The sequence below is a fragment of the Trachemys scripta genome, chromosome 2 (genome assembly GCF_013100865.1).
Source record: "Trachemys scripta elegans isolate TJP31775 chromosome 2, CAS_Tse_1.0, whole genome shotgun sequence".
In the NCBI taxonomy this organism is placed as follows: Eukaryota; Metazoa; Chordata; order Testudines; family Emydidae; genus Trachemys; species Trachemys scripta.
In genome coordinates this window covers 222,930,479-222,943,610 of record NC_048299.1, presented here as the reverse complement: position 1 = coordinate 222,943,610, position 13,132 = coordinate 222,930,479, and the positions used below count along the sequence as shown (strand labels likewise).

At 41.0% G+C, this 13,132-nt stretch overlaps 1 protein-coding gene across 1 annotated transcript in view; it reads right to left on the bottom strand.

Moving 5' to 3' along the window:
• Positions 1-8: 8 nt before the first annotated feature.
• DNAJC5B (DnaJ heat shock protein family (Hsp40) member C5 beta) overlaps positions 9-13,132 on the bottom strand; it is a 63,184-nt gene continuing 50,060 nt past the window's right edge. The window contains exons 5-6 of the mRNA XM_034763008.1: positions 9,426-9,600; positions 9-2,646 (exon numbers count right to left, since the gene is read on the bottom strand). Coding sequence (XP_034618899.1) covers positions 2,552-2,646; positions 9,426-9,600 — 270 coding nt within the window. The 3' untranslated portion in view covers positions 9-2,551. The remainder of the gene's footprint in view (positions 2,647-9,425; positions 9,601-13,132) is intronic.

Sequence of the window (13,132 nt, the reverse complement as noted above, 5' to 3'; positions counted from 1 at the left end):
TGTGTGTATGTTTGATGATGTATGAATGTATATAAATACAGTGGGCTGCATTCTATCCATAAGATACATGCGTATACATCTCCCACTAAAATCAGTTGAAGTTGAATGTGCATTCCTTGGGACAGAACTTGACGCATTAGAGCAAGGGAAGTAAGTATGTGCTGTATATGTGCAGGTAGCATAGGGCCTGATAGAAGTAAATTGGAGTACTATCTCTGATTACAAGGGTAGAAGTAGCTATAATACCTGCACAGCTTTATGGAGATATATACTAACTGAGTATTAAGGGGGTTTAAAATATCAGTGTATCATAGGAACTTTAAAGGAGCTTTAAAGAAGGTAGTATTTAATGACTTTGGAATTATAGTTACTGATTTTAGCTTTATGTTTAGCTGCAGCTGAATGGCATTTGATGTGAAAGGTGGGGAGAGGAGGAAGAAAATGTTTCACAACTACAGAATCCAATTTTTAAGATAGAAACCATTTAAACTTTTGACAAACAATATATTCCCTGGGTTCTATAATTTAGTAGCGTATTACATCCTCCCCAAGACTGAATTGTGAAAAGAGGAACCACAATAGCAAATGCACAGAACAATGATTGATGGAATATTTTCAGTAAGGAGAATATAAACCCCAGAAGGACGAAGCTAATATGTCAAACCAGCGCAGTGCTAAGTTCAAGATTTCTGAGCTAGTGCTTTAGCTCTTACAAACTAGGGGTCTGATTCTCCTCCCACCTGCTCCAGTTTTACCTTGGTATAAATCCATTGCCTTCTAAAGAGATGTACTTTATTTGCTTCAGTGAAGAGAGAAGAATCAGACCCTAGATTTTAAATTAAAACCATACAATATTTTCTTGTCTCTCTGATGAGACATTCATAAATTACACATTCATAAATTACAATTTCAACCACAAGAGTTTTGTGCAGCAGTGCACTGCTAGTAAAGACTATATTTTGACTTAAAATGGAACTTTAAGTGTATTAAAGGACACATTTATTATTAACATACAACTTGCCCGAAATTTGTCTATACAGAATGGTTTACATGTCTAAGACGTGTCAGTACCACAGAATCAGGGCTGGAAATATTTTAAAACAGTGTGCTGGTTAAACAAAGCAAAGAAAGCCTGCTTCTGGAATACAATTTAAACCTGATTGGGTAATAATTATATGATTTGAAGTGCAATACATGTATTATAAACTTGTAGCAAAGCAGAGGGTGGAAGAAATGGTCACTGGATCAAGGCAAGATTATTAAGAGAAGCAAGTTCTATCTTGCTCTGCCTCCCTCTGCCAGGAAGCTACCTCTTGCCCTTTCAGCATGACTGCCTCCTTCTCTTCCTGTCAATTCCTGACCCCACCCCTCAGCCCATTTTTTGCATGTCAGTAGGACAGTTGGGAAAGAACAAGTATAAAGCCATCAGTAAGGGGAATAAGTAGGCAGGCAGGCAATTGTCTGTTGACTCGGCTGAGGGTCATCTTCCATCCCATCCCAAAGGAGTTAGGGAGCCGAAAGGTAGGGAGTTTGAGGAGCCAAGGGTTGCATGAGGTCACAGGCATACTCCCAATAAAAAAAAAACAACAACAGAACTTTGATATGTGTCTCAAATTGGTCAGTCCAAGATGAGGGAGAGATGCTGCTGCCGCCAAGTCTTACAACTGGTAAATAGGGAGCATCAACCATCCACATCTGTGTGGTATTTTCCTGCCGGTCTCCTGCTTCTGCTCCTGTGCAGGTGCTGTAATGCACATGCACAGAATCAAGACACAGAGATCATGTGCATTGCAATTAGGAGTTTAGTCTCCTGGGTTTAGGCTGAACTGCCTTCTGACCGTTAAGCTCTTAGGGTTGGTAATCATGCCCTGTGCCAATCAGAGAACAGCTGACTCAGCTTCTTTACTGCTCTGGTCCCATCCCCAGCAAGCTTCAGTCTACTAGGCAGACTAGTGCTGTCATGCAACACTCCCTCTTTGGCAAAGTCAGACCCTTTCTGATACCTACCGTTCCTTTGCTGTCTATTGAAAACACTTGCATCGTTTCCACAAAGGAAGCAATAGCATTATAAATGATCTCTACCCTAAAACTGTGTGGCAAACTAAGAACATTACATTGTCAGACAATGACAGAACTGGTGCCTTCTTAAGTGGACTCAAAGCCCTAATCAGGAAAAGTTCTTGCTTAGGTGAGGAAAGGGGGCTCCGTTTAAGGGGAGATGAGAAAGAGGAATATTATTGTATTGAAGGGATAGCTTGAGCTCAAAAGTGTTAACCCCCTTCAAGGGCAATATGCTAATCAGTATAACAGTATGCTAACGGTAAGTATCTCAGTGCAGAACACAGAGAATGGGACTGTTCATTTTGAAGGCCCCATCAGTTAAAGAGTCTGCGTCCACAGGAAATTACATTCAAATTATCTTTGCCTAACTTAAAAATCAAATACAAATATGGAAAAAAATTACAGTGCTTTTCAATTAGCTTTTCTGAACCCTCTTTGTGGCATTCCTACTTAGAGAGCGAACTGCAGTCAGAGTGTACTTGCTCTTGCTTTATGAGTCTGTGTGATAGCTGCGATGGCCATCTCCGATTAGTTGAGTTTTCTCATTTGCATTTGTCGGCTGAAGTATGATTGGAGTTTCTCCATCTAAATCAAACAGAAAAAACAACCCCCTCTAAGCACCATTGATTTGATACAAAAGTCAAGCTGCCTTTCTTGATAGAATGACTTAGCAAAAATAGTAAGATCTAGTGTACTGTAGAATGATCTTTCAAACAATCTTTCATCTACAACCCTTTTAGGGTCCAATCCTGGATGAGTAAGGGCTGCAGGATAGAGCTCTAAACAGCCGTATGCACACTAAACAGAATTCTATGTTTACCATCAATGTAATACTTACACTAAGCCTATGTATACTTTACCCAAATGTTCACATAGGAAGTTATGTTGCTATATAAACCAGTATTAATTATTATTATTATTACACCATCATTTTACCTGATGCTTTACAGAGATTAAAAAGACCATGATCCTTGCCCCTAACATTTACAATCTAAGTGCCTGCTCCTGCAAATACTATTAGGTGTAATGATTACTACTGTGAGTTCTTTAGACTGACTATAGTGAATACTACCATGATAATTAGGGCCCTACCAAATTAATGAAAAATGTGCCATGGACTGTGAAATCTGGTCTCCCCCCGTGAAATCTGGTCTTTTGTGTGCTTTTATCCTATACTATACTGATTTCACAGGAGAGACCAGACTTTCTCAAATTGGGGATCTTGACCCAAAAGGGAGTTGTAGGGGGGTCACAAGGTTATTTTAGGGGGGATCATGGTATTGCCACCCTTACTTCTGCGCTGCCTTCAGAGCTGGATGGCCGAATAGTGGCAGCTATTGGTCGGGCGCCCAGCTTTGCAGGCAGTGCCCCACTAGCAGCAGCACAGAAGTAAGGGTGTCAATACCATACCATGAAATCTTTATTTCTGCACTGCTGCTGGCAGCGGTTCTGCCTTCAGAACTGAGGTCCCGGCCAGCAGCCGCCACTTTCCAGCTGCCCAGCTCTGAAGGCAGTGTCACAGCCTGCAGCAGCGCAGCATTAAGGGTAGCAGTATCACAACCCCCCCTTATAATAACCTTGCAGCACCCCTCCACCACACACAACTCCTTTTTGGGTCAGGACCTCTACAATTACAACACGGTGAAATGTCAGATTTAAATAGCTGAAATCATGAAATTTCTATTTTTAAAATTCTATGATCGTGAAACTGACCAAAATGGATCGTGAATTTGGTAGGGCCCTACTGATAGTGTTTTCAGGACTGGGCCTTGAATTAGAACTTAAGAATATGGAGATAATGGTAGAGAAAGAGAGAATGAGGATTAAAATGAAAAGCAGTGAGCAGGCATATATTCAGTAGAAATAAAATTATATACATTCTGAAGGCCACTAGGCTATATTCAAATGATAAACTGTCTTTTGAAATCCCATGTAACACATTTACAATAGGTGTTTGAGAACTACTGTCCAAAACAGTTTGGGGCTGGCAAAGATTCATATAACTAGATTAATCCCTAATGTTTTGTATATTGTCATTCAGTATAGATTCTGCTTTTTTGCTTTCAAAGTACATCAGTAAAAAAGATGCCTATGTTTTCTTGTGAGAGGGGCTGTGATGGGGAAAAGCTAGGACCTTGGAAAGCTGCAGTCAGTCCACAGATTGTTGTGTTCAGTTTCTACAACATACAAGGTTTCGTTGTCTCTTCTATGAATCTCCCTGGCACAGCTCCTCAAGCTGGTGCAGGGGCTCATGATCTGGCTCCTAAAGGCAGGGCAATCTCAATATGATGCTTTTATGTCTTGATATAAGTGCATGCCTCTAGAGTGGCTGTGAGGCTGGCAGACCAGGTGCCAACTTCTGCCAAGAGCCTTAGGCCTCGACTGAACACTGACCAATACATAGCTGGAAACCAGTCTGGCTCACCAGTATGTTAGTATTGTTAGAAGAGATGCTAAGTTTATAAGAATGTGTTTAAGTGTTTAGACTTTATGAAATGCTTGGAGGATGCTGCACGTATTAATCTCACTTATAACATCTGTGCCCCATGTTATAAGGTGACAGTGTTTGCATTGTACTCCTCTGTAATTGTGTAAGTTCAACAGGAAAGAAGCTTTAGTTAATGTAAAGTTCTGGCTTCCTACAGCAGATTTTAGGTCCTGCCCACCAAGAAGGCTCATTGAAACCAAATGAGCCTATTGTGAAACATCAAAGAACGAAGTCCTTCCTCCAGTCCTCCATGAAGAGGAGATATGTGCATGAACTCATCCCATCAGCTTGAACTTTAGGGAGAGGGAGATACAATTTTTTCTTGTTAGAGATTTTTATCTCTATGCCCCTTGGACTTTGGGAGGGCAATATTTCTAAGCATAAGCAAGGGATCCCCAGCTGCTTAGTCTGGGTTATCCCTAGAGCTTGCATATTAAGGCAGCTTCTATTACCTTTTGGAACCTAAGACTATAACTTATTTGTATGTGTATATTTACCTGCTTTAACCTTGTAAATAACTCTCATTTCTTTTTCTTAGTTAATAAATCTTTAGTTAATTTATTATAGGATTGGCTACAAACATCTAAAGTGCAACTGACTTGGAGTAAGGGACCGGTCCTTTGGGATTGGGAGTAAGATGAATACTGTTGTGATTTTTTTTCTGGGCAGTAAATGGGATGAATTATGGACACAAAACATAACATACAGTAATAACTCGACCAGGAGCAGGCATCTAATTGCATGCCAGATGGCATCACCTCAGTGGCTGTGGAACGAGTTTGATTTTGTCAATGTGAAAGGCAAGAGTGATTAGACTGCAAGCAGCTTCTCTGTATGGAAAATTCCATATTTCGACACAAGGTCAAAAAGAGGCACCGTTTCTCACTATTAGCACTTATACAAAGTTTACAAGTAATTACTTTTTAAAACATGACTCTGGTTTAGATTAGATTGGGAGTTCACATTCATTTTTAAGGCCTTTTAGAAAAGCAAAATATTTTCTGGATTTTCATGTAAATTGATGGGGTTTTGTGTGTGTGAGAGTTTTTAATTTTATGGGCAGTCATTTGCATCCAGAAACAGTGCATGTCAAGGCTAGGAACTCAGTGACTACAAGAGAGGGGGATCTATTAGAAATATACTACATTGTTTCAAACTAATCTGAAAACACTTCAGGAGGCTGGCAGCTTATCCAAATACTTTGCTGTCTGCACACCTCTAGGATTTATTCTGGGTGTCATCAGAGTGGATACCCAGGGTATAATAAGCTACACAAATATAGCCTTTTAACAGAGAGATGCAGAATGGAGGTGCAGCAGAATTCACAGCTGAAATTGTTTTCTATAGATAGCTCATGTTCGCTCTTCGCCTACGTTGATATCATATGGAGTGCGGAGGAGACAATGATGTGCTAAATACTTATTGCTTATGAATCTGGAAAGTAGTTCAGCTCATTCCAGTTCTTTCCCCCCTCCCCCCACACTTTTCTGATTACATTTGCTTTAAAATTGAACATTGTTTGGAAATGTATCATTTTGTTCTTATGATGATAACCAGCCAGGAAAAAACCCACTGACAAACAGTTGGAGAACATCACCACAGTCTAACATACCAAGTGCCTGACACCTTACTCACATGAGCAGTCCAAACTCAAACAGTGCCTCATTCAGCACCAGGAGAGTCGGTGGGAGATATGACACTGACTCCAATGGTAGCAGAATTGGGCCCACTAACTTAAATGAAACTGTTTATGTGAGTGAGAACATTGCGTGACTGGGCTCCAAAGCAGGAGCATAGGTCCCAGCTGTACAGAAATAATTACTTCCTTCTCTTCTGCTGTGCCTTTTCTCAAAGCATTTGAAACAGTGTGGTTACTGCAGGCATTGCAATATACTTTTTATTTATTGTCTTATTCTGACTCTTAAAATATGTTGGTTTTAGGGCACAATGGTTACATAAAAACATTTAGAAACTGGTCCAATGTTGTAATAATCAAGGCAAAACTATCATTAATTTCAGTGGAAGCAGGATCGGGTCCCTAGTTATTAGAACTTCTGCTAGTGGAAACAAATCAGTCTCTTGACTATAATAAGAATAAAGGGCAGGTCCTGCAAACCTTATTCATGGATAAGTTTCTTTAGTTCTTTTGCTAGACTACTCATAGGAGTAAAGGTTGCAAGATTCATCCCACTGGGCCAGGTGTTCAAAGTAGCTCACCACTAGAGCTATTTGAAAATTTTCATCAGAAAATGCTGTTTTGTCAAAACCAAACCTTCTGTGGGACGTCAATGGGAAAAAAATTTCATTTTATTCCCACATTCTCAGAATGGAATGTTTCGATTTTTCCTTTAGAAATATATTGTATATTATAAAAAAACAACAAAAGATAAAGTCAAAATCCAAACAAATCATTTTGATTTTATCAAAACTAAATGTTGGAAATTTCAAAATTTGACATTTTTGCAACACAAACAATTTTAAAAATCATGGAATTTCCTGTGACACAGAAATGCCAGTTCTCACACAGCTCTACTCAGCACCTAGCGCTCCCTTTGAAAGCAACAGGAACTGCTGGGTGTGGTGATAATGTGGCTGATAATGTGCACAGTACTCAGAGATAGATATCATGAAGTAAACCAAGAATCATGTATTTTTTTGCATATTGAGCTCTTTGGAAAAGAAATGACTTATTATGTACAAAACACTCCAGTAAATTATTTAGTTAAACTTTAACTTTGGGTTGAGGATCTACATTTTGACCTTGTAGCAAAATTTTGAATAATGCTATTTATGCTGAGAACAGTGAGAGACAAAGAGATTAATTACTAGAGAGAGTGATCCCACTGTGGGCAGGCGACCTATAAGGAATTTGGCTCAAAATGTGGATTTCTCTTCCAAAGCAGCCTGCTGCAGGAGAATTTACATTTGTTTTCTGAATTACCTGATGGAACCTTTCTCTAGAAGCTAGCTTACATAAACCTATGGGGGTGCAGAAAAGTCTGAACCTGCCTATCTAGGACAATTAAGTTTGAATTGTCTGCTTGAAGAGCCCATGCTAGTACCAGTCTATGCCATTTTCATTCAGTTACATCTTTTCAACCAGCATCCATACAACTTGTGTGTGCAGCTTGGGTCTGTTATCACTTGTTTTCTTTGAAGTACAAATTAAAAGGAAGAGGCAGATGCTATTTGTGTTCAGATGCAGAGGAAATGCAGTCATTGTCCTGTCACGTGGAGACCTTACTTTTGTTCTTGATTTTTGTTGTTGTTGTTGCTTTGTTAATATAAAATAAAGGCAGTTCTGACTGAAATTATACTGTTGCTTTTGATTTATGAAAAGTGTAACAAAAGGGACAAGAGGGATAAGAGACCTGGAAAAGTCCTAGTTTATTTCAGGCCCTCCCTGTGAAATCTGGATTTACAAAATCCAAATCTATGTTTTATTAATTTTTAAAACTGGCAAATTAGTGAACATTCTGAATAAACGGGAAACGGGTATCTCAGTAATGTCAGACATCAGTGTGATAGAGCAAAATAAATGAATTGTTAAAGTGTGGAAAGACCCTCTTGGGGAGGGGCTAGGCCCAATTCTGGGATTTTGAAAGTTCGAGTTTTCTTTTGAAACACTGTGTTGTAAATAACTTGGACCCCAGGAAGAGGAATTTTTTGACTATCTGGCCTGTGTGCACTTTTTAAAAGGAGAATGAGTTAAGGAAAAATGGAGGCAGTGCTACTGCAGAGCCACAATTGGCCAGAAGGGAGTGCTACAGGGCAGGTGTGCGCTTTGACATGGTGGTTCTAGGTATAATGAAAATACTTTTATAACCCTTACCACAAAAGATCCAAAGCACTTTAAAAGAATAAGCCTTATCTTGCAGCCCTTTCTCAAGTGAGTAGACCCATCAAAGTCAATAGGACTGTTTCCATAAATAAAGGTTACACAATCAAGCCCACTGGCATTCAGATAGCTCTTGGGGGAAAGCAGCAGATCAGGGACAGCACACGACATAAGGGTGAAATAGGATATATAGGCCATTCACAATATAGCAAATCTCCTCTCCTATACAAGGTGTCACGGGATCTTTAACGTCCATGTGTCTAATCAATTCCATTCCGAATAAGAGCTCTATGTAAACTCAAAAGCTTGTCTCTCTCACTAACAGAAGCAGGTCCAATAAAATATATGACCTCACCCACCTTGTGTCTGCAATATACTGGGACTGATACTGCTACACACTTCTGCGTAATCAAGACAATAACAGATCCAAAGAAACTGTCATTTCTATATGCAATATACAGTAGAAACTCAGAGTTATGAACACCTCGGAAATGGAAGTTGTTCATAACTCTGAAATGTTCGTAACTCTGAACAAAATGTTATGGTTGTTCTTTCAAAAGTGTACAACTTAATATTGATTTAATACAGCTTTGAAGCTTTACTATGCAGAAGAAAAATGCTATTTTTGACTATCTTAATTTAAATGAAACAAGAAAAGAAACATTTTCTTTACCTTGTCAAATCTTTTTTTAAACTTTCCCTTTTTTAGTAGTTTACTTTTAACACAGTACTGTACTGTATTTGTTTTGTTGTCTCTGCAGCTTCCTGATTGCATATTTCTGGTTCCAAATGAAGTATGTGGTTGACCGATCAGTTCTTAACTGTGGTGTTCATAACTCTGAGGTTCTACTGTACTTTGCTTTTGGCTTAGTTGCCGTATAGAAGATTTGTAGGACCAGATACTCTGCACCTGTAAATCAGCATATCTCCATTGACATCAATGGAGCTACACCAGTTAACACCAGCAGAGGACCTGATCAATAGTTTTTTTAATGGTTTTGTATATTTTCACTATACATAAGTCTCTACAATCAGTACCTTGTTCCATGTCTGTCTTAATTTGCTCTTCCAAATCCTCAGGAGACATGCAGAACTCATGTTCTTCTCCTCCTGGTGGCTTGGGTTTACACTGTCCACAACAGCAATTGAAACAGCAGCACAGGCAGCAGCAAAAGTAGCAGCCTGTCAAGAGGCCACAAACTGCAAACAGGGCCTAGATAAAATGGGGGAGAAACCCCTATTACCACATGAACTTCCTTTAATTAATGACAGTTTGTAACAGACGTAAGGCACATAGTGTCAAGTATCAGAGGGGTAGCCGTGTTAGTCTGGATCTGTAAAAAGCAACAAAGAGTCCTGTGGCACCTTAAAGACTAACAGACGTATTGGAGCATAAGCTTTCGTGGGTGAAAGCCCACGTCGTCAGTCACATGTGTCTGACGAAGTGGGCATTCACCCACGAAAGCTTATGCTCCAATACGTCTGTTAGTCTTTAAGGTGCCACAGGACTCTTTGTTGCTTAAGGCACATAGTGTCAGTTTTTCAAAAGAACTCAGGACCAGATTTGCGTGTGCCACTCCTGAGGGCATTCTGTGCCAAAAAATTAAAAATTCTGTGCACAATATTTTAAAATTCTGCAAGCTTTATTTGTCAATAAATAAATGCAGAGGCTCCAGCATGGAAGTGGGAAGCACAGGCCACTGGTTGTATGAAGGTAGAAAATCACCCTGCAGTCTCCCCAGCCCCACCCCCGGGACACGGACTCAGTGGTGAGGCTGCACCCAACCCTGACACAGCACAAGGTCTGGGCCTACCCCAGAAACACCCTGGGGCCCTGCCCCTCTGCACCAGGTGCACCAGATGTGGGGCAGGCAGGCTCAACCAGGCAGGATCCAAGTGTGGAAGGACTCACTGTGGGAGGATCCGGGTGTGGGGTGAGAGGATTCTGTGTTGAACAATCTGGGTGCAGGCAGATCAGTGGGGGGTCTAAGTGTGGGGGGATCTGCATGCAAAGAGAGTTGCCGGGGCAATGGGACTCTGCAGGGGCTTCCAGGTGAAAATGGTTGGGGCTCAGCAGAGAGGTCTGGGTGTGGGGGTCTGAGCAGGGGGTCTGGGTGCTGGGAAAGTGGGACTTGGTGGGCTGGGGGTCTGGGTGCAGCTAGTTGGGGGTCAGTGGCATGAGGGTCTGGATGTGGGGGCTCAGGGTGGTGCTGGAGGGTGGGGCTCATCAGGATGGGGTTTGAGTGCAGGGAGTTTAGTGGGAGGTAGTCTGGGTTTAGGGTTGGGGCTCCAGAGACAGGGGTTGAGGTTCAGTGGGGTGGGGTTTCAGTATGAAAGGCTAGGGGGTTCTGGGTGTCCAGGGAGAGGCTTGGTGGGGTGTCTGGGTATGGGAGGTTCAGATGCATGGGGGTTGGGTGGATGGGGGAGCAGCTCCCCATACAGTGACCCCTCCCCCTATAGCTGAGGATCAATGGGGGCAGGAAGCAGGGGATGATGCTGAGCTTCCTGCAACTGGGGGAGGTTTCTGACACAGCCCAAACCACTCCTTGCAGGGGAAGAGGAAATCCCATACTCCACCGTCTCCAGCCCAGCCGGAACTAGCAGCTGATCCCAGCTCAGGGTAGGAGCCACTACCTGGGGTGTCCCCAGCCCTGTGGTGATTTACCTCTCTGATGGCTGCTCTGGGTGCCTGAAATAATGTACCTGCGTAGCTAGGGAGTGGTGCATAACTGCTCTTGCAGCTTCCCTTTGTTTCCCTGTCAGAAAGTCATTTTTCTGTGGGGGAAGTGAAGAAATCTGCGGGGGACATGAATTCTGCACACATGCAGTGGTGCAGAATTCCCCCAGGAGTAAAGTGCTCCACACCCACAATCAGAGCCAGATTGTCAATAGTTTAGCTGCCACTCAAAAACCTAAATATGGGGAGATTTCCAGACCACTCACCACCCCACCCACCCTCTGTCATTATGACATTTATGGCTAGATTTTCAAGGGTTCAGCACCCAACATGCACCCAATATGCTGGGATCTTGCAAATCTGGCCCCAGTTATGAGTGCTGAGTGAGGCCTTCCAGAAATTCCAAACATAGTGCAAAATCCCCACCTCCCTTAAAAATGGTTCATTACAGTAGATTTCTGTGTAAATTCTTATTCATTGATAGAGTGTTGATAATAGCCAAGTATGTGAGAAAAAAGAAACAAAATAAGGAGTCCATAGGCTGGAGTGGCTAAGATGAAACATTTAATTTTCCTCTTGCACATACTGGGATAAATCAAGTGAAGTTACTCAGGTGTATGTAGAGGAGAAAAAGGCTTCCTTGGTCAGTGCAGATTCTATAGCCTTCAGGCACAAATCTGCTTTCATCAAGGAGGCTCAATTTAGCCCTTAGAATAGATTATAGTTAAAAGGCCACTGTCAAGAATGATTTAACACGTACAGCTTAACTCAGAAAAAGTGCTCTCACCAATAGTTTAATGTATTCAAAAATAAAATATATGGCTTGATAATAATATTAATTAATAATAAAACAATCTCCCCTCCACCACCCCAAATCCATCACAGGATTGTGACATGTGTGAGGATAGGTATCAGGTTAATAGTATGGAAGTGACTATGTGAATTAAATGATGAAATGTTAGCATGGGTGCAATTATGGCCCATTTGAAGTCAGGGGAATGATTCACATGTTTAAAGTTAACCATCTGAGCAAGTGTTGAGGCTCAAGGCCAATGGTAATACCTGTACCAGGTTAAGCGCACAAATACCTCCAGATGTTTTCAAAAGACTGGCCAGATTTATGCTGAGTTGAAGTTATTTCAGAATGTTGTGCCTTCTTTCACAGCAAACCTAGATTTTGTACTGGTTTAACTATTTGGGTTAGGGTGTGACTTTTACTGAAAAATAGATAAATTGGTACACACACTCCCAAGTGTGAATGCAGTTATACCCATATAAAGGTTCTTTAAAATGGCATAGATTATTTCCCTAAATTTATGGGAATAAGATATGTCAGTATAAACACCTTTATACTAGTATAATTGTTTTTGCTGGTGTGGATACAAATTTTGCCAATATGATTTAGCTGCCCAGTTTTGAAAATGTAGTCCATTAATTTGTATTTGAGCTGCTTCTATTCCCACCTGAAGTAGTATATAAAGTATGCTTTCCCAGACACATGGAACTGACCTTGCACTGACCACTGTTGGAGACAGGATACTGAGCTAGATGGACCACTAGTCTGATCCAGGATGGAGATTCCCATGTTCCTAAATCAGATCTGTCATTTCTCCTGTCATCACAGTGTATTTGGTTCACATAAAGATAATTTTTCTATTTATTCCAATGGACTCTTTGCTGTCCCAACATTTTGTTGCTGGAAATAGCATTAAGAATAAAATCCAAAGTGTGGGATTTTCCACATTTGTGATGTCATAGGCTTGTTACATTCACTGACACACTGATTGCAATGCTAGGGTTTGCAATATATACATAAATAGCAAAGGATTACAGTTACATAATAAACCAAATGAACAGAGCTCTTATATCATCAGAATCCCCACCAGGGGTTTTTCCTCGTTCAATTTGCTGACTTGAGATATCATGCTCTCCCTTTCCTACTTTCTTCCTCCATTCTGCAGTTCTCACCTCTTCTTCCACTTCCTTTCCCCTGCCCCCTCACAATGTACCCAAGGTGCACCTATATGACACCATAATCACACACTGTGTTATGTATTATTATTGCTTA